This window comes from Haemorhous mexicanus, chromosome 10, assembly GCF_027477595.1.
Source record: "Haemorhous mexicanus isolate bHaeMex1 chromosome 10, bHaeMex1.pri, whole genome shotgun sequence".
NCBI classification, from domain to species: domain Eukaryota; kingdom Metazoa; phylum Chordata; class Aves; order Passeriformes; family Fringillidae; genus Haemorhous; species Haemorhous mexicanus.
The window spans coordinates 25,504,540-25,532,208 of record NC_082350.1 but is presented as its reverse complement, the minus strand read 5'-3'; the positions used below and the strand labels follow the sequence as shown (position 1 = coordinate 25,532,208).

Here is a 27,669-nt window from a genome sequence, read left to right as displayed (position 1 = left end):
TCATCTCCCTGACTCTCAGGGAGGCAGCACCAAACACTCCACTCCTGCCTGGAGCATCCACTGTCCCTGGAAGGGTTTGAGATGGGGCCCTTGGAGATACGGTTTAGTGGGAATGGACTCAGCTTCTCCAAGCCTGGCTTGGAAGTGCAACGTGAGCATCAGCTGCTCCTGTGAGCTCTGTGCTGCTGGGTCGGTGTTGCAAACATCTGGCAGGCCGTTGTTTGTTTGTTTTTCCACCTCACACACATTTTCGTCATTTCTGCCGGGGGTGCTCCGGGGAGGCCGCAGGAAGCCAGTCTAGCCAGGGCAAATCTGGGCTTGCTTTGGGAGGGAAGTCGGGAAGAATGAATATTTGCCCTGTGGCATCAATTTCCTGTCTAGCATTCTCCAAAATGCAGCTGGAGAGGGCCCAGGAGCACAGATGTGTGTGTTGTGTGTGCCTGGCACCCTCCTAGCAGGGCTGGGAAGGAGCCTTTGCTCTTCCCCTCCTCCTGCCAGAGCCCTTCCTCCCTCCAGAATTCCCAGAATCAGCACTTTGCTGGGGAGCTCCTCTCCTCGGGAAACACCAGTGCATTATTCAGTTTAATGGCCCATGTGGGAAAATGCAGATGCTGCCTCGGGACACGGAGTGATGCAAAGGATGGGTTGGGAAGGAGGGGGAAAGAGAGAGGTGGGGCCACTGCTGGTGATCCCTGAGCCCCCTGGGCTGGGCAGGCTCCCCCACACTGCCTGAGCTTTAATTGACAGTGAATTTTAATGATCTCCTTCAGGAGGCTGAGGAGTGGTAGCTCAGTGCCATGTCCACTGCTGGCATCCTGGTGGGATGGGAGGGCACAGGAATTGCTGCTGGTTGCTGAAGAGTTACAATAATGACAAAAAACCCCACCCTAAACCCAAGTTATTTTAAATGTGCCTTGTCTATGACTGAAATTTTGTTGTGGGCTTCATGTAGAAGGCTTTTGATGCCTCAGGTTTGGCGAGTGTCAGGTTTTACTGGATCACAGAACATCCTGAGTTGGAAGGGACTCACAAGGATCATCGAGTCCAACTCCTGGCCCTGCACAGCACAATCCCAACATCCCAATGTATTCCACCTGATCACAGCCTATGATTCCCACAAGGACAAACATCAGCTAACAAAAGCTGGCTTCATGTGGCCCCAAACGAAACCTCTCATCCACATTTTCACCTTCCTTCTCGTGAAATTTATTTGAGAAAGCCTTTCTTTGTCACTTCACAGAGCGCTGGCAGTTGTTGGTTGTGGTTATGGAAATGCTTTATTTGAATAGTTATGGGAACGAGTTTCAGCTGAGGGCTGGTTTGGCTGCAGCCCCACCCAGCAGAGCTGGAGCTGCTCTGGCAGCCCTGGGTGGATGGCACCGGCGCCAGGAGGCTCAGGGTCCAGCCGAGGGCAGTGCTCTGGGTGTGAGCGGGGCAGGCTCAGTGGGGAGCACAGCAGATTGCCCAGACTGGCCCTGCCGGGACACAGCCCCGGGGGATGTGCCACATCGCTGTGCAGCTCCCCGATGGCTCCTGACGCCGCATCCCGCCCGCAGCAGCCACGCTGGCCGGGACGCCTCGGGAGCACAAACTCCCTGCAGCCTCCTCCGGCCCAGCTGGGATTTGTCCTGATCTCCCCATCCTTTGTCCTGATTGTTCTGATCTCCTCATCCTCAAGGGCTGATGGAATCAAAAACCCTGCCTGGTTTGGGTTGGGAGGGACCTTAAAGCCCTTCCTGTTCTCCCCTGCCCTGGGAAGGGACACCTTCCCCAGACCAGGTTTTTCTGAATTTAAACTTTACTTACAAATCAAATACATGCTGAGATTCAAGTGCTCCCCTGATACCGTTGTGGGTTTGGATTTTATTCCTCTTTTCCTATTAAGTCATGTGCTGTGACAGCATAAATAATGTGACTGAGTGTCTTTGGCAGGCTGGTCATCTGCAATGTGTCTCGAGGCTTTTGGGGGGGTAAAGCCAGAAGAGCTGTAGCTGTTGGACTGAGAGAGGCTTGGGAAAGGGGATCAGTACCTGGCTGCACAAATAACTTGATTTTTTCCATCTTCCAGGGTTTGTTTTCCTTTTGCTGTGTCTCTTATAAGGCCAATTAACATTAATGGGAGTTGTAGAAACAGACCCTTACAGGAGGACCTCGTTAGCTCTTTCTCCTGTGGTTTTCATGCTGAGTTGCTAAGTTTTATGGATTAGCAAGAATGCTAAAAGATATGGCAAAGCAATGCTGGCTGTTGCCATACTGAAGCACTTACTGAGTGCATTTAATGAGTCAGGTTTAGGAATGGATTGGCAGGTCCAGAAGCAACCAGACCTCTCAGAAATCCATACCAAGGCAACCTGATCAGCCAGCTGTACAAATATCCCACTGACCCCTTCCTCCCGGACAGCCTAGTTCCTGAGGAACTCTGTTTCCAGGGGAAAACCACGAGAAATTCCCACAAACTTTGCTTTCCCAACCTGCCAGGGAGGGAGGGAGTCACACCCCAGGGCAGGCCCGGGGGATCTCCTTGGCTCTGCAGTGCTGCAAGGATTGCTGATTTCCTGGGATAACTGCATGTCCCAGACATCCTCCATCCAACTGAGCTGGGATTTTTGTGGGTGTTGTGTATTTAATTCAGCTGTGAGAAACCTACAGCCCCTGACATCACTTCCCTGGCCTGGGGATGTTTGATTTTTCCCACGTTATGGTGGGATAATGAGATGTGTTTTCCTGTGTGGTCTCCCAAGGGGCCCTCAGGCAGGAAAGATTCTTCCCTGTTTCTTCTTCTCCCTGTGAATTTGAGGGAATGCAACAGCATGAGGGACCTGGGTTGTATCAGAATGTGAATTTGCAGGTCAAAGAGTGAAATATCTGAATTTCAAGTCTATCCATGTGAATTAATTATCAGGATCACGGGATAAATGAAGGTGGTTGAGCAGGAATGACAGAACTGTGATGGAGAACACGGAGGTTGGGAAACATCCTCCTTTTGAGAGAGGCAAGTTTTGGAAATCTTGAATAAATGTGGGATTTAAACAGAGAAATGTCCCTGTGCAGTAGCTATTTTGATACTGCCAGCTCACCTTCCAAGCCCTGTTGTTTTGAAATGAGTTCTCGGGGTTGAATTTAACATCCTTGCTTTCAAAAACCCAAGCACACAAAAGGACAAGGTTTCCTTTCTCGTTTTTACTGCTGTTTCCAGTCCAGCTCTGTAATGCTATTTTTAGAACCCTGTGTTTTAATGCTGTGGCATGAGCTGCTGGGATTTCCCCTGGCTGATATAAAAGAGAGGATCTGCACTTTGGTATTAGCAGTCAGCCAGGAAATCCGTGCCTGGTGCCAGAATTGGGCCTTCCTTCATAAATCTGTATTTATTTTCATTTCCTTGAGCAGCGGTGACATGCCAGATCAGCTGTGCTGCTGTCCTGACACATTCAGGAGTGCCATGGAGCAGGGGAGGCTGGGCTGGGATTTGCCTCTGATTCACTGGGGACACGCACAGCTGGGAAGTGCTGGCTTTCAGGGAATCAGGGATGGGACTTTGTTCTGATCCCATAAAGAACTGACAAAAGGCACTTCCACAGGGAGCTTCACATAAGCTTGCAAACATAAGTGATCAGTCCTGCCTGGCTGCCCTTATCACCTTGACAGAATTGTCTGTTACTGATCATAGATTTATTACAAAGCAAGAAAGCTGTGATCCATGGGCTGAAATCAATGGAACAATCCCTGGAAGTGTCCAAGACCAGGTTGGATGGGGTTTGGAGCACCCTGGGATAGAGGAAGGTGTCCCTGCCCACTGCAGGGTGGAATGAGATGAACTTTAACGTCTCTCCCAACCCAAACCATTCCATGATTCCAATCCAGAGATCTGGATGCTCTTTCAGCTTGGCCTGTCTGACCAAACCTCTCTTTCAGTGTAAAATTAGGATTATTCTGCCATTTGATCATTTCACCATCCCTGGAGGTGTCCAAGGAAGGCCTGGCATGGCCCTCAGTGCTCTGGGCTGGGGACAAGATGGGGATTGGTCACAGATTTGGTCTCGGAGGGCTTTTCCAGCCTCAGTGGTTCTGTGATTCTATGATTCAATCCACTTTCTGTGCAGGCTGTGAAGGAAAAAGGCTCTGTATAAATAACATCTAATTACCCCTCTTTTTGGATCCAAGGTAATTCCCAAAACTCCCATGTCCTGTTGCTGGTCCCTTCCCCTCCACTGGGAAGGTTTTACAGGGTAAGGGTTATGTGAAGCACTTTCTAAAGTTCTATTTTTGAGAGTTCTGAAAGGTGACACCTGTGTGGAAGTCATTGCCATCCTTAAAATAACCGGGGTGGCAGCTCTGGGCACTGTGACATTGGTGGTGAGCAGGGACACACATGGCACAGGGGGAGTGGGACTGGCTCTTATCAGGACTTTAGAGCACCAGGTACCATGGAGCTTAATCCTGACAGGGCTTCAAGGTGTGACAGCTCGATAAATATTGAATGTGCCCTTAATCTCGGGGTGGGGAGTGCTGTACCCCCAGCAGGAAGTGCTGATCCTCCCTTTGTGAGTGCAAGATACTACAGCGAGTATCTCCCACCCTATCGGCCCAGATATGGGAAGTGTACTCAGAGGGATATTGTGCAAAGAGCAAACAGCAGCAGGGAGAGCTGCTTTTGTTCCGCAGGCACCGAGCCCAGGTCAGCAGGTGACTGTAGAGCTCCCAAAATTGCAGGCTTGGAGTCAGATCTGACTTGGTCTGGAAAGGGAGGTTCTCTCCCCAGAAAGGGAGGCTTAGTGTGGTGCCCTTCCACAGAGGAACAGAGAGAAGGGAGAGTGCAGGGACAGTGGGACATGTTGTGAGCTGATCCCAGCGCTGGGCACCCCAAATCCTGCTGGGGGACGTGGCTGTCACCCCGCAGAACAACCTGTGGCCCTTCCTCTCAGCCCTGGAAGAAAGGCCAGCAGGTAAAGGTCAGGGAGCTTAGTGTGTGTAACTCTGGGTTCTGCAGGGAGACAGCATGGCTGGTGAGGGGAGCTGCAGTGTGGGATGCCAGGTTGGCTGTGTGTGGTTTCCCGTGGCGCAGCCGTGACTGATGCCCTGTGACAGCCCGTGCGTGGCGCCTGCTGCTCTGCTGGTGCAGCTGGGGACTCTGTCACTTCTCACCATCACCACACGACAGCAAGACTCTTTGGGAATGAAATTTTCTGCCATGAAATGGGGGCTCATGAAAGCACTCACTGCAACCCCTGGGAATGAATTCACTTTTACTTTATCACAAAAAATGGTGAATTCTGTAGTGCACTGTCCCTGTCCATCCTGCACTTTAGGATGGACCCACAGAGTGTGGCAGCAGCCTGAGTCCCTGCAGGAAGCCCAGGTCCAGCCTGAGCTCCCAGCAAGGCTTGGTCTTGCACACATGATGAGATCCCAGAATCCCTGAGGCTGGAAAAGCCCCCACACACCTTCAAGTCCCAGCTGTGCCCGATGCCCACCTTGTCCCCAGCCCAGAGCACTGAGTGCCGCCTCCAGCCCTTCCTGGGACACCTCCAGGGATGGGCACTCCAAACCTCCCTAGGCAGCCCCTGCCAAAGTTTAACCCTTTCCATGAGGAAATTCCTGCTGTGCCCACCCTGAGCCTGCCCTGGCCCAGCCTGAGGCCGTTCCCTCTGCTCCTGTCCCTGTTCCTGGGAGCACAGCCCGACCCCCCTGGCTGTCCCCTCCTGGCAGGAGCTGTGCAGAGCCACAAGGGCCTCCCTGATCCCCCTTTTCTCCAGGCTGAGCCCCTTCCCAGCTCCCTCAGCCCCCTTACAGGACAGACTGGATGCAGGTCGTTGTTGCCATTCCCTGGGGAGCAATTCCCTGTGACATATCTGGGCCACCTTTGGTGTGCCCTCCCTTGTACCCTGGTGGCTGCAGGCTGGGGCTGCATCTCCTCCCAGCCCTCCTGCACCGCAGCATCCTGTGGCAGGGCCAGGTTCTGTGTGAGCTGAGGATCTCTTCAAAAACCCTCTGGCAGCTTGTTATCACCATGGCGTGTCACCACGGCTTCCAAATGGTGGCTGCAGGCCACCAGAGATGGGGACAAAGCTGCTGGTGCCATGTTGTGTAAACAGGAAGAAAATCTGCCTGTTCCCTCGGTGACTCCATGGTGACCAGGAAACAGTGGCCCATTTCACAAGCCTCCCTTGCCTCTCACGGGTCACACACATGGCTTGCTTTCCCCAGAGCCATGGACACCTCTTTGTTTGCCTTTGACAACTGAGTCACGGCTGCTTGGGCTGGAAGGGACCTTAAAGCTCAGGGACCCCTGGCAGGGAGTCCCCACTCTTGATCCCAAACACATCAACAGCTCTGGGCCTTCTGCTGGCAGCTGTGTCAAATTCTTCAATAGCTTTTATTCTGGATAAATCACAAAGAAGCCTAAAGATTTTAAAGCAATTTAATCTAAAATCTCATTTCTTAAACCATTTAGGATACTTTGAAATAGCAAACAGCTTATGGAAACCATCACGTGCTGACAGATTCACAGGAATGGGGGCAAAGTTTGTGATGCTGAGCAGTGCCAGAGGAGCCCCAAGACAACTACCCTGAGGGGTCTGCAGCTCCCTGTACAGGGTTCTGTTGCAGAGCCCTCAGAAACCAGCCAGCACGGCAAGGTGGTGGCTGCTACAGCTCCTGCACCTCCCTGGGCTCCACAAGCTGCCAGCTCAGCTGGCATCGAGCCACAGGTCACCACGGGTGTCCTCAGGACACGATGGCTGAGCTCTTGGTCAGGGCAGTCCAGAGGGCCATCCTCTGGCCATCACCTCCCCCAGTATCCACCTTCAGAGAGCAGAAATAACCATTTTCACTTCAGTAAACATTATCTCCATTTGGATGTTAGCTGCAGTCTTGCCCTTGCTCCTTTTGAAGTCAGTGGGTTTGACAAATGAGGAAACGGGTTCTAAAGCAAAGCAAGAAAAGTCCTATCCCACCTTATTTTCATCCCAGTTCCGCACATATAAGGGTAGGGCTGCTTCTTAACAAGTCTGTTGTAGCAACAGCCTGCAACCAACACACACGTGCTGTTATCTCTTTGTGGGAGATAAATTTACATTGTCAGGCCATGCCATGGAAATGCAACATTTGCATTTTCCTGTCAGGATGTGCCAGGATGCTGCAGGGCAATCCCAAAACAGGAGCTGGGCACTAAGGTGAGGTGGAGGAAGGAGCAGCCTGACCTCCTGCCAGGCACGGCATGCTGCTGTGTCAAAGGGGATGGAGAGGAGCCCAAGCAAAGCTCCAGAGCTGTGTCACCAGTAAATATCATAACACAGTCTCTCCTCACTAGTCCTTACTTGTATGGGTATTCCCATTCCCTTCACTGTAGGCTGGGAGACCCAGGGATTGTTTTTGCATGCTGGATCTCAGAAGGATGCACACACACTGATCTTGCCCCTTGGATTTGAGTGAGCTCCACCATCCTCCTTGGGATGCTCCATCCTCTAAACATCCCAGCTTCCTTCACTTTTCTCTTTATCTTTTGCTGTTTTACAGTGACTCCACAGTTCTTCATCACTGCCTGGTGTTTCTTCCAGTAGCTCACCAAGGCTGTAACATCTGTCTTGCTTCATCCATCCTTGTCCCTTTCCAGTGGGGAGGGCTTTGTGTGCGGTTTCTGTTTTGGCAGGATTTTCAGGTTTGGGGTTTTTTTTAAAGTCAGCAGTAGAAATGTTTCACTCCCTCCAGCTCCTGTGTTTAAATTAGGAAAGAGCAGATTGCTGGTGGCTGGGGGGAACAGGGAAGATTGATGGGGTTTCTGTGATCCCATGGGAGTTCCCTGGCAGGCTCCTGGGAAATTGCTGAGTCCTGCACCTCACCCTCATGGTAACAGCTCTGTTTTACCTGAGGAGTCATCAGGAGTGCCACTGTCATTGTCAGCCAGGAGCATTAGGAGATATTATGCCCCTGAATGCCTTAAAAATAGAGAACAAAACCTCCTACCCCTCTGCACCATCTCCCAGGGGTTGGGCTTTTGCTTGGACCTTTTTGACAGGAGAAGAGGAACTGCCCTCAAGCTGTGCCAGAGGAGGTTCAGGTTAGACATCAGGAGGAATTTCTTCATGGAAAGGGTTTTTCAGCACTCCAAGGGGCTGCCCAGGGAGGTGTCCAAGGAATGACTGGATGTGGTACTCAGGGCTCTGGGCTGGTGACAGGACAGTGGGGTATTTGGTCACTCAAAGGGTGGATTCCATGATCCTGGAGATCTTTTTCAACTCTAATGATTCTTTGATTCCCTCCCCAGATGCCATCCTGCTGACTGGTCTGTGCCCTCTGCCCCTCCGTGCCTGTTCCTGACCGCCAGATCTGCCTCTGTGCTCTGCATTCCCTCCTCACTCCAGCCCTGTATCCCTGACGCTTTTCCTGGCACCCTTCCCAACTCCTCTTGCCAAGTCAGACTCAGACAAGCGTCTTGTATTCCCTTTCAAATCCTTTCCTATCGTGGCAAATAAACCCACTGTCCTCCACGCACACACTCCTGATATTATCCTTGACAGCTCTTCACTTCTGGCACTCAGCTGCTGCTTAATCATATGGTTTCTTTCTCTGAGTCACCTCATGTGCTCTTGCAGCCAAGAGCTTGACTTTGATTTGGCAATGTCACGGCAGGAGCACATCCCTCGGGATCCCAGTGCTGCCCCGCGTGTCCCACTGCCACCAGCACGCTCCTCTGTGCTCTGCTCCGGGTCACATCGGTGCCTCTGGAGAGTGGGACCATTCCCTCCCCTCTGCCCTCCCGCACACACCACCAACACCCCGCTCCACCCCGCTTCCCCTGATTTTATCATTTCCCTGCTGCTTTGCAGAGTTTCTGTTCTTAGCACAGAGCGACCTGCCTGACCTTGACTCCCAGGTAGCCCTGGCGCTCAGATCCCTTCTCCAAACATCCTCCCACTGAGGCCCCTCTCCCCCCACACCCTCGTCCTTGTGACATTTGCAGAGAGGGGGCAAACGGAGCAAACCAAACAAAGCCAGCAAATACCGCTGGAAAAGGGGAACCAACGCGATGTGCAGGGAGCACCGGGAATAACCTCGCTGCCTTCCGAGCCCTGTCCTTCCCCTGACCTCTCCTGCCGCGCGTCTGCTCCGTGCTGCGGGCCCGGCACGGGATCCCCCGCTCCTCCCTAAATCCCCTGTGTACCTACGGAGCGATAACCGAGCTCTGCTCCTCCCTAGGAAAACAACCGGAGCTTCCCACAGGAGCTGTTTGCAGACAACGCTGTAATTCCGCTTCCCCGCACCGCTCCTTGTACCCAGCAAATGTAAGGGCAGCCTAAAGCCAGAGGGCTGGGATAAAAGTTGGATTTCTCACTGTCCAGAGAATGCTGCAGGTATGGACACACCTATTCACCCTCCCCGCCCCTCGGCCGGTCCCGCTTTGTGCGAGGAGGGTGTTGGTGTTTATTGCCTTTTTCTCCAGCTGCACACTGGCACGGACTTTGCTCCTCTGGGCTGGGATTTCTAAGCAGCGGGAGGCTTTCCACGTGTGTTTGAGAAGGTACAAAGCCTGCCGGAAAACAATGGAAATAGCTGCCTTATGACTGCTGCGTGTCACGCACTCGGTGCTTGCCCGCCCGTTTGTCCTTGGAGCTGCTCGCGCCGCCTGGAACCTGATCCCGAGCGGTGCCGGGCGCCGGGGCTGGCACGAACACCGGCACCGTGCCACGGGCACAGGCACGGCCGCGCTCCGGCCTGGCCGCAGCTCGAGGCCTCGGGCAGGGCTGACCGACCCCCTCAGCCCCCCGGAGCCACGGTGGATGTGTGGAGCGGGCGGTGGGCTCCGTGAGGAGTGGGGATTTTGTGGGGGCTTCCTTCTGGGAGGAAACAGCTGCTTCAGAGCTGAGTGCTTCTCCCGTGCTCTGCTTCCCACAGGGCCGCTGGCCTGGGAGCATCCCTGCTGGCTCAGCATGGCTCTGCCAGGTTCTTCCCACCTGCAGGACAGGATCTCCCCTGATCCCCTCGGACAGGCTCCCCTCAGCCTTCCCGAAAGACAGGCTCCCTCTGTGCAAGCTCCCCTCAAACCCCAAGGACAGGATCTCCTTTACTTCCCCTACGATAGCCTCCCCTCAGCGCCACAGGACTGGATCTTCTCATCCACAGGGTCCCCGTTGTCCAATGTCTTTCAGGTCCCCAAGCACAGGATCGCCTTCATTTCCCGCAGGACTGGATCCCCTCAGCCCCGCCAGTCAGTGGATCTCCTCAGAAAACTCTGAGACAAGCTCCCCTCATCCTCCCCAGCACAGGCTCCCCTTAGCCCCCCAAACACGGGATCCCCAAGACTGGATCCCTTCAGCTCTCTCTGGCCAAGCCCCCTCCAGCCCCTCCTCAGCGGGCACAGCCGGAGGGGCCAGGGTGCAGCAGCCTCCATTCCCCCGTCCCTCCCTCCCTGCCTGCTGCGTGCTGCAGCCCGCCTTCCCCCCGCCCTGCCGCGCTCCCCCCGCTCGCCGCCCGCGGTGATCCGCGCTGAGCTCACGGCCGCGCCTCACGACACCCCGGCTCGGCACGTCAGCCCCGCCATCGCGTGAGAGCCGCCGCCCGCCGCCGCCCCCCCGCCCGCCGCCATCACGCACGGCGGGAACAGCTGCCGGCACGGCGCGGCCAGACCCCGCTCCCAGACCCCGCTCCCAGCCAAGGCGGGCTCTCGCCAGCTCCTATTAATGCAGATCTTAATTAATGACCCCCGCGGGGGGCGAGCCGCCCTTCACACGCAACACGCACTCCCCCCGTTCGCCCGCGTCTGGCGTGGAAGCACGAAGAGGTTAAAATGGAGGCGGGGGCGTGAGGCGGCTGCCAAGGCGGGATTAGCGCGGCTCGGAGCTCGGCACGCAACGCGGGACGGGGCACGGCGGCCACACGCGAGGGACCCGCGGTGACACGCGTGGCACCGCCGTGCAAAGCCGGGGGGAGAAGAAGGGCGCCAGGAGCCCGAACGGGCACACGGTGTCCTCCGTCTTCCCTCCGGCTTTGCATCCCTCTGTTGAGACAGCACTTACCCATTTTTCATTCCCCCCCACCATGCAATTTTCCTTTTTTTCCAATAAAGCTTTTGTTTCTGTCCCCTAAAATTCACTACTTTCTTCAATCCAACCCCCCTTTTCTCCCCTATTCGTCTCCCAACCTTACTGATGCTTCACCTCAGAGATGGGTCGCGCATAAATTAAAGTCACCTAGGTTTTTTTTTTTTTTTTCCCATGGCCTATCCCCAGTTTTGTGTGTGTGTCCCTAAATTACGGATTTGGGGGTGTATTGTTTTATATAAGGCTGCAGGGAATGCTTTGGTGATGTAGGAACTGCTTTGGGGACGTAGGAATTCCTTTGGGCAGATGGTCCCTGCTGTGTGATAAAGCGGAATCTGGGACTGGGTTTTGGAGGAAACAGGAACCCATCAGCGCTGGAAAGAAGGGCAGAGAGTGGAATTAATCCCGCTGAAACTGCCGAATCTCGCTGCCAATCCTTCCCTGATTTATTTATTTTCGTGACTGTGTTCGCTCCAGTGGGTCTCACCGGGAGCTGGCGGCTCCCGGTTCATCCCGAGGTTGAGCTCGTGCCTCGGGTGTGACACGCAGATGACCCGGCTGGCAGGGCCGGATTTGGGGCGGCAGGGACTAATTGGGGGTGTCAGGGGTGGCTTTGGGGTGTCAGAGCCGAATTGGGGCTGGTGGGGCTGAATTAGGGGTGTCAGATGCAGGTTTGAGGTGTCACGGTTAAATTTGGGCTGTCAGGGCTGGCTTGGGGGAGCAGAGGTGGTTTTGGGGTGTCAGTATAGAATCTGGGGAGTCAGGGGCAGGTTTGGGATGTCAGGGACATTGGGGGTGGCTTTGCGAGTGCAGGGACAAATTTGGGGTGGCAGGGCTGAATCTGGGATGTCAGGTTTTGGCTTTGGGGTGTCAGAGTTTGACTTCGGGGTATTGGGGGGCTTCGGGGCGTCAGGGACGAATTTGGGGTGTCAAGGTTTGTCTTTGGTGTGTCAAAGCCGAATTCAGGATTTTGGGGCCGGCTTCGGGGTGTCAGAGCCGAATTTGGGGTGTCGAGGTTTGGCTTTGGGGTGTCAAGGCCCAATTTGGGATGTCGGTGCCAGTTTCGGGGTGTCAGGAGCGGCTCTGGAGAGCTATGTTCGGCATGTTAGGGCTGGCTTTGGGGTGTCAGGGGGATTTTGGGGCGCATTTAACCCCGATCCTGCGGCGAGCCCGGGCCGCGCTCCCCTCTCCCCCCTCACCTCAGGCCCGCTGACGCGCACGCGCCGTTGCCGCGGTTACGGCGGACGCCGCGGCCACAAAATGGCGGCGGCCTCCGCGCCCCCCCCGCCCCTCACGGGTCCCCCCTGCCGGGACCCCGGCGGGCCCTGACCCCCGAGCCCCCGCCGCTCCCGGAGCCCGCCGCCCAGCCCGCGGGAGGCCATGGAGCGGCGCGGCCCCGTCCACGCGCTGCCCGAGGAGATCCGCAAGGTACGAGCTGTGGAAATGCCAGACCCCAACACTCGGAGCTCCTGCAGCAGTTCAGGGATGTTGCACAGGCCTGTGAGCACCGGTGAATTATCTGTACATTTTGGCCCTGGGTTAGGTTGGGTGTTGGGTTTCCTCACTCTTTGAGCGGTGTAATTACAGTAATTCTATAGGAGCCCTGCAGAGGAACACCTGAGTCTGTGCCAGGGCTGTCACTGCAGGTGAGTTTTGGGGAACACCTCGCCCTGTGCCGGGGCTGTCACTGCAGGTGAGTTTTGGGGAACACCTCATCCTGTTCTGGGGCTGTCACTGCAGGTGAGTTTTGGGGAACATCTCTCCCCATGCTGGGGCTGTGACTGCAGGTGAGTTTTGGGGAACACCTCGCCCTGTGCCGGGGCTGTCACTGCAGGTGAATTTTGGGGAACACCTCATCCTGTGCCGGGGCTGTCACTGCAGGTGAGTTTTGGGGAACATCTCTCCCCATGCTGGGGCTGTGACTGCAGGTGAGTTTTGGGGAACACCTTGCCCCGTGCCGGGGCTGTCACTGCAGGTGAGTTTTGGGGAACACCTCACCCTGTACCAGTGTTGTCACTGCAGGTGAGTTTTGGGGAACACCTCATCCTGTGCTGGGGCTGTCACTGCAGGTGAATTTTGGGGAACACCTCATCCTGTGCTGGGGCTGTCACTGCAGGTGAGTTTTGGGGAACACCTCGCCCTGTGCCAGGGCTGTCACTGCAGGTGAGTTTTGGGGAACACCTCGCTCCGTGCCGGGGCTGTCACTGCAGGTGAGTTTTGGGGAACACCTCATCCTGTGCTGGGGCTGTCACTGCAGGTGAGTTTTGGGGAACACCTCATCCTGTGCTGGGGCTGTCACTGCAGGTGAGTTTTGGGGAACACCTCACCTTGTACCAGTGTTGTCACTGCAGGTGAGTTTTGGGGAACACCTCGCCCTGTACCAGTGTTGTCACTGCAGGTGAGTTTTGGGGAACACCTCGCCCCGTGCCGGGGCTGTCACTACAGGTGAGTCTCAGATTCCCCCTGTTCTGGCGTGTTTTGCTGCCGGGAGCTCGGAAGGACTGCAGAGCATGACATGTTCCAGAGGAGTATCAACACACACGGGGACGGAACATTCCCCTTCCTCTCCCCTCGTGTCTTTGTGTGTTCTTTTGTTTGCGAGACAGATGATTGCCGGTGTTACAGCGCTGCTGTTTGTATGGCTCAATTTAGGAGGAGGCTGCACTCAAGTGGAACACGAGTCACTTTTTGTAACACTATCAAGTTTTCACTCTGGCAGTACAACACCCAGATGTCCTCATTCCTCGGTCTGCAGGTCATAATTGACAAGTCATTTAAAAGCTCTGTGTACTCAGCCTGGAGAAATTCTCCCTGGCTTAGTCCAGGAAACTGTTCTGACAATTTCTGAGATGATTTCTGGGAAATCAAGGATGGGTTAGATAGACAAAGAAAGGGAAAAGGAATACTTAGCCTTAAAAAAAAAAGGGAAGAAGCTGTGGAACACTTTCAGACTCATGAGCAGCTGTTTTGGTAGCAGGAAGGATCCCACTAAGTTAGTTTATTTAGCAGTTAGGTTTTTAGCCCCAACGGGGTACAGTGGTGAGCAAAAATCAGTGTAAGCTTCTCACAGGAACAGTTGTACCAAACTGTTGAACGAGGGAATCCTCCTGGAGCTGTTACTGCTTAACATTTCCTTTAATGACTTAAAGCTGCAGTTTGGTGGCACTTGAGCCTGTTTTATGTTGGGATCAGTTCCTGAGGCAGTTCCTGCTCCATGTGCTAGGCGTGTGCTGGCACAAGGAGGGAGCAGCAGCCAGGGCAGGCACAGAAACGCAGTGACATGAATTCTGTCAGCAGCACTGTCAGTGGCTGCTGGTTACTGTTGAGCCAGGATCTTGGATTACAATAAGGAATATGCTGGTGCCAGTGGGGAAGGGGTGTGAGCACTCTGGAAACAGCATTAAACTCCATATTCTTAGGAAAAATAAGGCTTTTAAAATTAATCCAATGCATCAATACAAAATCCATAATACCCTCCTTGTCAGACTTAACAGTCTGAGGGCTGTAATCAGGTCATAAGCAGAATAATATGAACAAAGGGATGTTACACAGAAAGAATCTGTTAATGTATTGATAGTTTGAATATCTCCATGATTGTAATAGGAATCACTTGTGAAACTTGGGTCTTTGTTGTCCCTCTCTCCAGGGCTGTTGAGGTTTCAGTTCTGAGCTGGAGGCTTTAAAAATAATGACGTGGCTGATGGGAATTTAGAAAAGAGCAAAAATAGTAAAGAGCTTAAAAATCTTCTAAGAAAGGATAACAGAGCTGGGCTTGCTCATTCTGGAAAATACCTGAGGGCACAGTAACTGCTCACAGGAGGTGATGGTTCATTTCCAGGTACAAATGAGTCTTTTCCTCACATTTCTGGATGTGCTTTGGTTGACTATTCTGAAACTCTGGAGCAGCTCTCCCAGGCTGTTGTGGAATTCTCCCAGTGGGATTATCACTTCAACTTGTCCCTCGAAGTAGAGGATGGGACAGGCAATCTCTGGAGATCCCAGCAGTGCTGGGCACACCTTTAACAAAAACATCCGGTGCAGAGGATGCAGGATTTGCAGATAAGGACAGACTTCTGCTCCTGTCCCATCCTCCTCGTGCCACGTGTGAGCTCCAAGGCAGCGACAGCCCGGGGTTTGGGATGAGAAAGTGTCGGGGTTTGACACATCCTGTGCTGTTGCTCATCTCCTCCTCAGCTGGCTCGTGTTGTAGCTGCAGCATCCTTACAAGGCACTACAAGTCATTCTCACCATTTCCTGTCCTTGTATCTCCCATCCTTTCTGCACACATGTGCTCATTCCCTTCCCGTTCTCTGCTGCCCAGATTTTATAGCCTCTCCTTTGGAATCTCCCTGTCAGCCAGCTCTCCCCACGGCCGGACGTGTGCCAGCTGTGGTTTGCTGTGCCAGATGGAGCACGTGCTCCCAGGGTGGCTGTGCAGGCACAGGGAGCACGTGGGGCTGGCTGCAGGGAGCCTGGCAGGCACCGAGGCTGCCCAGAGTGAGGGATGTGCCCTGGGCTGGCACAGGGATGGATGGATGGATGGAGGGATGGATGGAGGGATGGATGGATGGAGGGATGGAGGGGTGGATGGATGGAGGGGTGGATGGATGGATGGAGGGATGGATGGATGGATGGATGGATGGATGGATGGATGGATGGATGGATGGATGGAGGGATGGATGGATGCTGGAGGTTGGATTGTGGCACTCACAAGGCATCCAGGCGCTGCCTCACAGGGCAGGCTGCAGAGCTCTCGTTTTCCTCTCCTTGGAGCTGCACAAGCTGCTTATCAAGGTTTTATTTTAAGGGAAGTTTTAGTTTAGAGGGAAGGAAATTTCTCAGCATTTTGTTAAAGGAATGATGTGAAGGGACTTTGGTTCTTCATGTTCTGATCTATTTTGCCTCAGAGAACTGTGTAAAAACTTTTATGCATTCTTGCTTTCTTCTTTCTCTCATTCCTTCTGCTCTCACACCCTTTTCACAACATTACATGGAAGGAGATTTCTCAGCATTTTGTTAAGGGAATGATAGATGTGAAGGGACCTTGGTTCTTCATGTTCTGATCTCTTTTGCCTCAGAGAACTGTGTAAAAACTTTTACATGCCCCTGCTTTGTTCTCTCTTTCATTTCTTCTTCTGCTCTCACACTCCTTTCGCAACACTGCATTTCACATTCATTGCAAGAGGGGTGCTAAATGAAAAAAACCAAAATCAATAGGTGAATAAAACATCTACATGTCCATTATTAAAGTTTATAGTATTCTTTTGTGTTTATAGTTGCATACTTCTTGGGAATTAAAAGCTAGTAAAGATGGAAATCAGTGGCTTTTAATGCCTACTTTTAATGTATTTACATAGAGTTGCTGCAAGCAAACTCAGCCTGAGAGGTGTCACAGAGCCCAGCAGGGTAAAGAAGGGAGTTAGTGTTTCCTTGACTCCAGTGTCATGGATGTGTATTTCTGGGGACTGGTTTTGTTGCTTGGTTAATGTTTTATTTTGGTTTAATTTTTCCTCAAGGCTTTTATATTTCACCTTGGTAGTTGTTTGTTGCCAGTGGTAGATGAATCATTTTTTGTGCCTTTGGACTTTAATTAAAGTTCTGTGGGAATGGAGGGAAATAGAAGGGAAGATGCAGCTTTGCACTGAGGATCTCCCTGAAACAGGAAACAGAACAGCAACAGAATGACCCATGCCCTCAAAGCAGCAAACACAGTTATATTTATTTTCATATTTTATTTGGGGGGGGGGAAAAGCTTTGTTACCATAAATCATAAAATTAATAGGGCCAAGATACCCTTAGAAATTGAGAGTTGTCTCAGGCCAGGAGCTGAGGCCGGGCAGGAAGTCCGAGGCTGTTCCCCATGAGGACAGAACGTCCTGTGGTGTCCCCAGAGTGTCGGGTACACCACCAGCACAAGGGGTACTCAGAGCCTCTCCACGTGTGCTATAGATTGAGCACAGTATGGGCTCTGTATGAGCACATCACAGCAGCTTTCCCTTCCCCTGCCCTCTGTGAACCCCCCGGTGGGGTTTTCCTGTGGAAGGTTCTGGAACACAGAGTTCCAGCTGTGGCTGGGAGCCCACGGGCATGTCCTGTCCCGTCCACCAGGCCAGCACAGCTCTGTGGTTGGGACGTGCTGCATTGGCACCAGCAGGCATTCAAAAGCAGATAAATGTCCAATTTGTGCCCTCCAGATAAGCGTGGTAGAATGGCAGAGCCCTTTTCAGCATCCTGCTGGAGTCTCCTGGAGGTGACATCCCCAAGCTGCTCCAGTGCCCACTGAGGTTTTCAGCACTCGGCTGTGGAATTGGTAAAGTTTGGGTGCTGTTGGGGTGTCAGGCCCCTGCTGTGGGAGTGTTCTGAGTGCTGGGGAGTGCTCTGGAAATGGGAGAAAATCCTGCAATGGTTTGGGTTGGAAGGGACCTTCAGGTGCCATGGCAGGGACACCTTCCCCCATCCCAGGTGGCTCCAAGGCCCCGTGTCCAGCCTGGCCTGGGCTCTGCCAGGGGTGGTACCCGGGTGGCTCAGGCTCTCCACTAGGGACACTCCCCACCCTCTCTAGGCACTATAGCCAAGCTTTTCTCATCACACCGGGGCTGTGCTCTCTATAGCCAAGGTTTTCTCACAAAACCAGCGCCGTATTCACTACAGCCAAGGTTTTCCACCCTTTCTGCAACCAGTGTCCAAGCGTGCTGCTGGAACTGGAGGGACTGGAATCTGCTCACCTCCCACGCTGGGGTTACAGCCAGGAGGGGCTTCCTGACAATCACACCTAGGGCTGCAGAGTTACTCAGGCAAAGCTCTGGTTAACAATGGGCTAAATCACCCTTTGTCTGCTGTGTTTTGTCATCAGCTGCTTCGTGGCAGCGCTCGGGTTGGGTTCTCAGCTGGGGCGTGCCCTGACACATCCCAGGGAAGGTGGGGAGCTCGGGGGGGGTGCTGGCCCTGTGCTGGTGTTTGCAGGCTCTGGGAGTGTGACAGTGTTAGGGTTCATTATTCTGCTTTCCTCCAGGCTGCAATGGCTTCAGCTACCTGAGCTCCCGGTGTTATTGCCTGTCGTGACACCCCTGGGGTTTTCCCAGGGCATGTTTTGGATGAAGCAACCTTCTGGTTTTACTCCCAGCCTGTTTCTCCACTGTTCATGTGTTCAAAGCAAGCACAGGGATTTTTATTTTGCAACTGTGATTTTATGAGCAGGGAGAAAATAATGATGTGAGCAGTGTGGCTCAGCAGTACCATCTGTAGTGCTTTGGGGTAGATGCTGGTTGAAAACTTGGCTTATAATACATTTTGTTTCTTTTAAAAGAAGTGAAGTTTCTACTGAGGCCTTTTAAAAATCTTTCTTTGACTAAGGCAAATATAAATTTCAGTCTGGTACCTCCTCCTTTTGTATATACATCAAAAAGACTCCCCTTTCTTCCTCAAAAATCAATGGTGTGGTTTGAGTCATCATTTCTTTTTGTACAATAGGGATTGACTGGTGTGTCAGAAGAGGGACAGACAGCATGAGAAACATGAAAATAATGTGGGAGAAGAGTGAAACAAAAAAGAAAGTAAAATTGGGTAATAAGGTAGAATAAATCAACATACAGAAATAATTTAAGACCACCCAGCTGCAGCATAAGGATTATTTCTTTTTTTCTTGACTTTTATGTTTTCAGCTACAAGTTTAATTTGGAGAAATTCAGAGGTTTTTGGTTTTGACCAGTCCTTGCTGAAGCAATCTCAGTCCTGACAGATCCACCAAGGGAGCAAGAGCTGTGGACGAAGGAGCAGGGGGTGTTGTGAGGAATTTCTCCATGGAAAGGGCTGTCCAGCCTGGCCCAGCTGCCCAGGGCAGTGGTGGGGTGCCCATCCCTGCAGGGGTTTATCAGCCCTGTGGCTGTGGCACCTGGGGCTGTGGGTGCTGTGGGATGGTGGCACTCCATGGTCTTGGAGAGCTTTTCCAAGCTGAGCAGTTTTAGGGTTCTGTGATGAGTGATCCCTGTGCTGGGTGCTGTAACATCAAAGCCCTCCCAAATGAGAGAGGAGCTCACTCTTCTAAACAGGAATCCAGCTCTCCATCCTGGGATGTTTGTGGGTGGAATGTGAAATTCCAGAGGAGAGGGGTGGTGGTGCACGAGCTGACACACCCTGGAGTTATTTGGTCAAGTTCAAGTGGTACAAATTCCTGTCTCATCGTTCAAAAGGCTAAAAATGGTCCAGACCACCAATTTCTTTTCTTTTTTTCCTTACAGCTTGTGCTCTACAGATGAAACTGAGTCAGACAGATGTAATTTGAGTGATTATCCCTCTTGGCTCAGTCCTCCCCTTGCCTTGGTAGCTAAAGAAATCTTTGTAACCAGGGGATAATATTTCCTTCCAAAACCATCTGCAGAGTGGAAACTGTTCCCCCAGATGCTTGACAGCATCTGTGCATCACTCACAACTGTAGCTCAAAGTCTTATGGATAAATATCTTCCCAGATCAAGCACTTTGTCCTCAGCAAAACTGTTTTTTTAAATTCCTACTTGATTTTTTCTGTTCACTGCTTGTCCCCAGTGCTCACTCAGGACACGTAAGTCCCCTTTCTACTCAGAGCTCTGATAGTTTCCTTTTCTATTCCTTCCAAACTGTTTTTCCCCTGATTTTTTTTTTCCTGCTTTGAAGTTAAGATGACAACTGTGTTTTTATCAAATGGAAACAGTGAAATATGGAATCTGAAACCATGAATTTGTATTTAGTACACATCCTTTGTGGTTACTCAGCAATCTCACTGTTCCAGAAAAGGTAATTTGTAAGCACAAGAGCTGATGAGTTTGTTTCCTACAGATTTTGTGTGCTGGTTGGTCAACTTTGGTGTCTAAGAGACAAGGTCTAGTGGAGCTTTTCTCCTGGAAAGACCATTTATTTATAAGGCTGCCAGGGAGCAGGGGTAGATAGGATATTGGAATTCCTGGGTCAGATGGCATATTGGGAGTTAGGAATTGTTCCCTGGGAGGGTGGGCAGGCCCTGGCACAGGTGCCCAGAGCAGCTGTGGCTGCCCCTGGATCCCTGGCAGTGCCCAAGGCCAGGCTGGACACTGGGGCTGGGAGCACCTGGGACAGTGGGAGGTGTCCCTGCCATGGCAGGGGTGGCACTGGGTGGGATTTAAGGTCCCTCCAACCCAAACCGTTTTGTGATTCCATGGGAGAGGAACCTTGGATTGAGGATGGGAAATCTGGTGAGTGCCTTCCTTGCTCTATTCACTTTTATCTGGGTCCTGGTAATTTTCCAGGTACCCTGGACAGATGTGCTGGGTTTAAATTAACTGTGGCTGGCATCACTCAACGTGTGCCAAATCCATTCCTGGTGCCAGGGGACTGTTCCATGTATTAAGGTGGATATTTGGAAGCTGTTCAATCTGTACACTTATTGCAGTGCTTGCAGGGTAATTATTAATGTGCAGAGCAAGGTCCTGATTTACACAGCCTTTCCTGTTCTGTGATTTTTTGACTCTGTAGCAAATACTGTAAAAATCCAACCTGATCAGGAATTCTCCTAGATTTTCATTTCACCTGAGGAATGGATGGGAAGGAGAGCACTTCCAGCAGAGCCCAGACAGGGAGTATTTGTTGTTCTCTGACTTCATTTATTTTGACATTCAGTAACACAACTGACTTTGAAAACTAAGAAGTTTTGGTACTTGCACAAGCCCTTTTCAGTTCAGACCCCTGGTGATTCTATCTTGTTTTTGATGGGAGAAGCAGTGAAAGTTCTCAGCTGTTTGTGTGAGCAGCAGCAGTGGCTGTGCTGCACAGAGCACTGTGTCCTCTCTGTGATAAACCCCCTCCTGTGCTCCCTGCACAGCTCGTTTTGTCCTTTTCCAGTGCACTCATTCCAGTGCTTTGGAACTTCGGGGTACTTATCCTGAAGAACAGTTTCAGGTTTCCAAGCACAGACTGCAGCTGCCAGGAAAAATAAACTTGCATTTTCGGCTCCTCCAGAGCAGCTGTAACCAGGGGGGGTTTAAACTGGAGCAACACTAAGAAATGGGGAAATAAAGCTTGTTCAGGGCACCCTGAAACACTATTTATATCAAGCTATATTTTAACTCCTACAGGTTGTTGTATGAGTCTTTAATTTATAATTTTTGAAAGCTCTTTTCCTTCCTCTCGGTAGGGTTTCTTTCTGTTTATCCCAATGTCTCAAAACATCATTTTTTTTTCTTCTTCTGTAAAACAATGTTTCTTAATTGGACTTAAACTGTTTGAACAGGTGCTTGCATGTTCCCTGCTTCAAGGTTAATAACCAGCTCAGTTGGAAAAGTCTGTTTCCCAGTTTAATACTGGCCTTTCCTTTGGATGGGTGTTACATGCTCTGTGTTTTGTAATCGGTCCTGAGTCCTTCATTCCTGGCAAAGGGGTTACAGATTCCACAGCACCCCAGTGCCATGGACACCTTAGCATCACTCATGAATTATTTTGGTGAAGATTGTGGATTACCTCACTTTGTTCACTCTCCCTCATCTTGCCTCCTTCACTTGGATATGAGCTGTCGGAAACCCAGAGAAATAACATTTATCTGGTAATCCCAGATTCATTAATGAAATGGCTTTCTAAAACACAGCATTTCATTTTCCATTAATACCTCCAACCTAACTCAGAAATACTTTAGCATTTCAGTGGGAGTTCCCACATGTCAAATTGATGTATCTTGGGAAGTTGCCAGGAAGGAAAAGTGCTGCTCTAGCTGGGGTTCATTTTGCTAATGAAGATTTTTGTCTCTATTTGCTAAAGCAATAACATCATCTGATCTTAAATGTTCCAGGGCAGCAAATGGTTTAAATTGTTTGGATTTGTTATTATTTCTTAGCGTGACTGAGGGTTTTTTTAGCTGAACCTGTTTCTCTGAGACAATCTGAAGCATTTTGTCTCTTTGCAGATGTCCCGGGACCAGACAGTGTGCAAATACTGCGGAGTCAGTTACCTGACACTCCACGAGTTCAAGGTGATGGAAGACAAAGTCAAAGCATTGGAGAAGGAGATTAAAGTTTATAAGGGAAGCCTAGAACGGGAGCAGAGGCTTCAGGCAGAATTGCAGGCTCTTCACCACGACCTTGAGCGCTGCCGGGCTGAGAGCGAATCCAAAACGGAAAGGTCAGAGCACATCATCTCCTCTGGAGATCCTCTCCTGTGTGTGGCAGGGAATTTCAGCCCAAAGCAGCTTCAAATACAAATAACATTTGTCTTTCTGTTCTCAGATGGCACATATACTCTGCAATACTTGATTTAAATCATCTTTCATAGAGTCCTGTGGAAGCAGCTTCAGAATTCCTGAGTTTAGGAGCAGTCAGTATGTGGAAGGGGAAGGAAAGGCCAGAAGGCACTCAGAGGGATTTCCCCTGCACACACTCCCAAAGGAAATGATGAATATCTCATCATCTTGTAATAAATCTCTAATATTCCAAATGAAATTCCACAGGTCTGGGAGTGCCACAGGTCTGAAATCTGGGCTGTCTGTCTCACAGTAAAGAATTCCCAGTGCTCTTCCCTGGCAATCTCAGGATTCCCTCTCTGCAGGGCAGGTACAGAATCCTAAAGCAGTGAGGAACAGTTTGGGAAATGCCAGGAGCATTTTGCTTCACAAACAGTTTCAAATCCTTACAGATATTGGAAGGCCCCAGTTAAAGGGGGAGTTTTGTGCCATAAAACTCCAGTAATTAATGATGGATCTCAGAGCCACATTTGGATTTTCAGGGCACAATTAGGACCTTCAAGTGTGTTCTTTCAGCTCGTACTTACAGAGTCTGTATCCTTTTCTGTGCACAGAATAGAATAGAATATTTTGGAATCTATTGTTATATTCCATTGATTGATTACAGTGGGACTATAAAGAATTGATGTTTATAGTCAGTTAATAAAAGATACCTTGTAAAAATGCAGTTTGCTCAAATTTGCTACTGATGGATTGAAGCTACCAGAAACTCCTGGGTAATTTTTGGCTCATCTAACTCAAACTGACAGAAGCTTTTTTGCAAGGATGAGGTTCTAATTTTAATTATCAGCTCAGTTTGATTTTTGGGATCCCCAGGAGGGATTCCTTGTGTGACTGCCTCACACCAAGGGATGTAGAGCTGAAAGTGCTCTTGAGATTGGACTGAAATGCTTTGGAAACCTGCTTTTTTGGGAGAATCACTCAAATACTGTTAAAAAATTAACTTAATGGATTTAGTTAGGCTTTTGCTTGCTAATATTACTAATAAAAGATTCATTTTAGAGCACAAGTTCCCACAAAAGTGAACAAAAGGCATTTATCTTGTAAGTTACTCATAATGTTTCTTGCAATATCTTTTTAATTTAAATTTAACACTTCCACCCCTCCTTCCCGAAATTTAATATTTTCTGTGGTTTAATATCTATTTTTAAAGCTTGTTTGCTCCTTGTCCCTTTAATGACCCTGGGTGGCAGCTCTGGTGGCAGTGTGTGAGCAAATGCACTAGCAGCACATTCTTCTTGTTGAGGCTCATTTGCCAGAGCTAAACTTTACATTTTCATCGAGCTGACTTTTTGTAGTAAAGCTGGAACAGTTAATAAAATTTTTATCTCTGCACTTTTCTCCCCTAAGGCTCCACTTGATTTAAAAGCTGCTGAAATCAAGTGGGATACTTGCAGTAGGTTTCCATTCCAGCCATAAATCAACCATTGTGCCTTGTTAAGAAACTTGGCTGAATATTCCTTATCTTCTCCTTGCTGTCCTGGGCCTCTCTGACTACCTTGTGCTGTGGTATAAACTATTCAACATCCTGGGTCTGGCCAGCCTGACAAATCACTGCTCCCGGAAGCCAAACGTGCCTTTTTCTTACTTTTATCTCTGCTAGACCAAGGGATTGAATTTCTTATCAGTTGCAGACTGTTTCAGGTTTCTGTTCCCTCTAGGTTCAGCTCTTCCTGTTGGTACCTGTGGTTAACCTTGAAAGCCACCTGGGAGTTTGCTGTCCTCAGTTACCTTTCCTTTGGGATCCTGGCAGGAGAAGGGGAACAAACTGCACTGATCCTGCTGTTCAACCTTATTCTGTGTTAAAATCACTTCAGGCTTGATAATTAATTGAATTATTGTTAATTTGATTGGCAAAATTCAGCCTCATCCAGTGTAGGAAATGTAAAATAGATGTAAATGCTAAAGATGTCCCCAAGTGCCACATCCACACATATCTTGAGCACTTCCAGGGCTGGTGACTTCACCACTTTCTGAACTGAAAATGAGCAGCTCCTGACTGTGAAATGAAAGTGAGCAGCTCCTGGCCCTGGGCAGCTCCCAGATTTCATGGCACAGAAAATGCTGGGGTGGGACTTTTTTGGACAGAGTGTTCCAGGCTGCCGTGTGCCTCCTGTGCTGGCGGCAGTGCCAGCGCTGCTCCATCCCACCGGGACCCCGTGGGGATGATTGCTGGAAATCCCCCGGAGCAGGGGAGCTGCTCCTCCTGCTGGGGGACACTGAGGGTGTTTGCAGCTGCCGCTGGGTTTTCTGGGCTGTTCTGCTCCTGTCAGCACCGGGGGGAGCGTGTCCCGCCTCACCTCGCACTGCCGCAGCAGGAGCACCGGGGATGCCCGATGGGCTGGGAGTGCTGAGATCAGCCTGTTCCCACCATTCTCGAAATGCCAGCTCCTAACCATCCCCTGGACTCTCCCTTTGTGCTAAAAACCCTCAAAATAACGGGTTTATAACTGTCTTGCCTTTTCCACGGGTGTGACTGAGCAGGACGTGCTGGAAACGTCCCTTTAAAGTCAGCTCTGGAATGGAAAGAGGAAGAAAACCTGTCTCTCCTTATTTACCAGTTTCTTTTTAATCCAAAAGATCTTCAAATAGTGCCCATTCCAGAACAAGAATGGAGAATGGCTCTCCCTGGCTCCCAGAGTTTGGATTTGTTTTTGGTCAGTGATAAATTACTGATTTTTTCCTCGGCTGTAAACATAGATTTGAATTCCTGTAGCTGTTTGGGGGACGGACTTTTTTGTTTTTTCTTGTGAGTGACAACAGCTCTGCTGCCAGTCACAATCCAACAGATTTTATCTCTTCCCTCCTCCTCTCCACCGCCTGGAAATTTGCAGGTAGCAATGGGTAAAATTTCCTGAAAAGGTAATGCCAGGAATGTCTTCAATTTTATTTTTTCCCCCCAGGGTTCACAACTGAGCCCCAAAAACTTGCTTCTGGGGCTTTTTAACCCCCAGATGTTCAGTTCAGATTTTGTCAGAGCTCTGCAGATCCAGGTTTCTTAAGCAGAACTAATATTTTTCTAAATGTGCACTTTGGTGCTGATCTGTGTGATAACAGTAACTAATGCACTGTCATAGTTTGGTTTAATTTTTATATATTTTCAGCATAAATCATTCTCTTCTGCTGTTTCAAATTGAAGCCAAGGCTGATGTAGTGCTTCTGCCAGCCTTTGGTTTTGTAAAATTCTTGTCTATTCAAACATTACTTATTTACTTGTGGCAGTGAGTCACCAGGAGACAAATAGATCATTTTCTCTGTGTGAGCAGTAGGTGTTGAAAGCTTTAACAGGGGCTGGTTTTTAACAGTTGCTTGTCACTGGAGTGGTATTTTTGGGGCTGGAAGGCTGCTTTGGGATGGTTATCTCCAGAACACAGCTGGGGCTGATGTGCTGTGTGGGATTGTTCCTCACATGTACCACAGGAAGGGAACTGGATTCAGCTCTTTTATTCCTGTGCAGTTCCATTCATTTCCTGACAGTTATGGGAGCAAGTGCTGAATTGTTGAAAGAGCAATGTTTAAACTGTGTTTATTTACACTGGGATAGCTGTGCCTGAAAAACAAACTGGTGCTGCAAAGAAAAGTTCCCAGGGTAAATGTTAGAGGTGAAGAGCACCTTGAGGGGGATGGTTCTGGAGGTGTTTGCTGTGCCTGAGGCCAGCACAGAGCTGGCTCCTGCCCTGAGAAAGCTGAAACCAAAGTTGGAGGTTGATTATTGCTGCAAACAATTCTGGTTGTTTTATTTACGTCTCTAGGATAAAAACCCTGACAGTGGAACTGAAAACCAAGCAGGAGGAGATGAAAACTGTGAAAGCTGATTTGCAGTATTTCCAGGAGGAGAAGGAAGCTGCCTACAAGCAGTCACAGGTGCTCAGGTGAGAACCCAAAAAGAAATGCTGATGTTGGAAATGCTCTATTTCTTACATAAATACTGTTTATAAAGATTCAGCATAAACCTGGGCATACAGTCATTTAAACATGATTACTCTGCTTTCTCAATTAAAAATGATTGTACAATTTCCTGTACTGGATTTTGAAATGATGAAACAAACCCAGTTTTCTTCATTTATGTAGAAAAGCTCTAAACATTTAGATGGGGAAACTTATAATACATATATTCAACACACAGCACATTTCATACACTGAATTATTGTGACCCAATGCAGTATAAATTACCAGATAATGGGAACCTGCTTGTCAAGCTTAGTCCAATTCCCAAGTTTTATTTATAGAATAATTTATAAATATACATCTGGTATGTTTTCTTTCTTGCAGAACGACCTTGGAACACCATTGCTCCACCCTGAGCAAGGCTGTCTCACTGTTCCCTTTCATTAGAAGTGAATTAGACAGTATTAAAGAGGTCATCTCCACCAACATGGAGAACTTTGCTGCCATGAAGGAGGAAATTTTTCGGCAAATAAAAGCCATGAGCAAAGAAGCTCTGACAGGTAAAGCATCCTGCAACCATTTTGAGCAACAGAAAGAAGGATCCTCCAGGGTGCTGGTCCAGCATCCTTGTGGGAGCTGCTGGAGTGTCCTGCAGTGCTGCCCCCAAACTGGACAGGCTGCCCCCCTTCCCTTCCAGCTGGCTGGGAGGGCAAGTGAAGGAAAAGAGGGAAGCAATGAAGGTGGTGGAAAACAATCCTGCTGTTAATTGTCTATCTTAAGTAGAACATCAGGCTCTGAGGGTAAAATTCAAAGAATTGGTCTCATTTTGAGTGCAGGACCAGCAAGGACTTGTGGAGCAAACCCAGACCCAACAGCAGCAGCTCTCCCTGCTCCCATTCCTGGGTGAGAACAAGCTCTGCCAAGTGCAGCCCTCCTTATCTGGGGCCTGCAAGGGGCACAGAGCAGCCCCTGGGCTGGCCAGAATGCCCTTGGCCCCCTCCTGCTCCCCCAAGGGCCAGGGGAGCTGGGAGCAAGGGCAGCTGAGGGCTTGTTCAGGAGGGGCCGTGCCCAGCCCCAGGCTGACTCAGGCTGAGCCTTGGATCCCATTTGTGCTGAGACTGGTTTCACTGAAAACAGTGCAGTGGTGCAATTACAGACTGCAACAGCCACAGCTTCCCAGCTGGCCCTGTGCCCAATTTACAGCTTTAAAGGCCTTCAGAAATAATAATCAGACTTACTCCTTTCCTAGTAGTTTTCCAGTGTGGATGAGCTGCTGTTTGATTGAATCCCAAAATCACAGAATATCCTGAGTTGGGGGGGATCCACAAGGATCCAGTCCAGCTCTTGGCCATGCACAGCACAGCCCAAAGATCCCACTGTTGCCCAGATTATCCTCTGGGGCTCAGTTTGGTCAGGGCTTTGAGGGCAGGCTGGGGATGTGCATCTCCCACCTCCCCCTGTCCCTGTGAGCTCCAGAGCAGATCCACAGCTCCAGGGGAGCCTGGAGCA

At 50.4% G+C, this 27,669-nt stretch overlaps 1 protein-coding gene and 1 long non-coding RNA gene across 2 annotated transcripts in view; both read left to right on the top strand.

Moving 5' to 3' along the window:
- Positions 1–9,112: 9,112 nt before the first annotated feature.
- LOC132331486 (uncharacterized) lies at positions 9,113–11,195 on the top strand. Its single transcript, XR_009487604.1, has 3 exons — positions 9,113–9,350; positions 9,440–9,517; positions 10,146–11,195. It is a non-coding gene; the product is annotated as an uncharacterized LOC132331486 (long non-coding RNA).
- A 6,010-nt stretch (positions 11,196–17,205) lies between these two features.
- The window catches only part of LEKR1 (leucine, glutamate and lysine rich 1), a 31,733-nt gene continuing 21,269 nt past the window's right edge, over positions 17,206–27,669 (top strand). Inside the window, exons 1-4 of the mRNA XM_059855878.1 lie at positions 17,206–17,346; positions 21,940–22,154; positions 26,025–26,144; positions 26,545–26,720. Of these exons, the coding sequence (XP_059711861.1) occupies positions 21,940–22,154; positions 26,025–26,144; positions 26,545–26,720 (511 nt within the window). The 5' untranslated portion in view covers positions 17,206–17,346. The remainder of the gene's footprint in view (positions 17,347–21,939; positions 22,155–26,024; positions 26,145–26,544; positions 26,721–27,669) is intronic.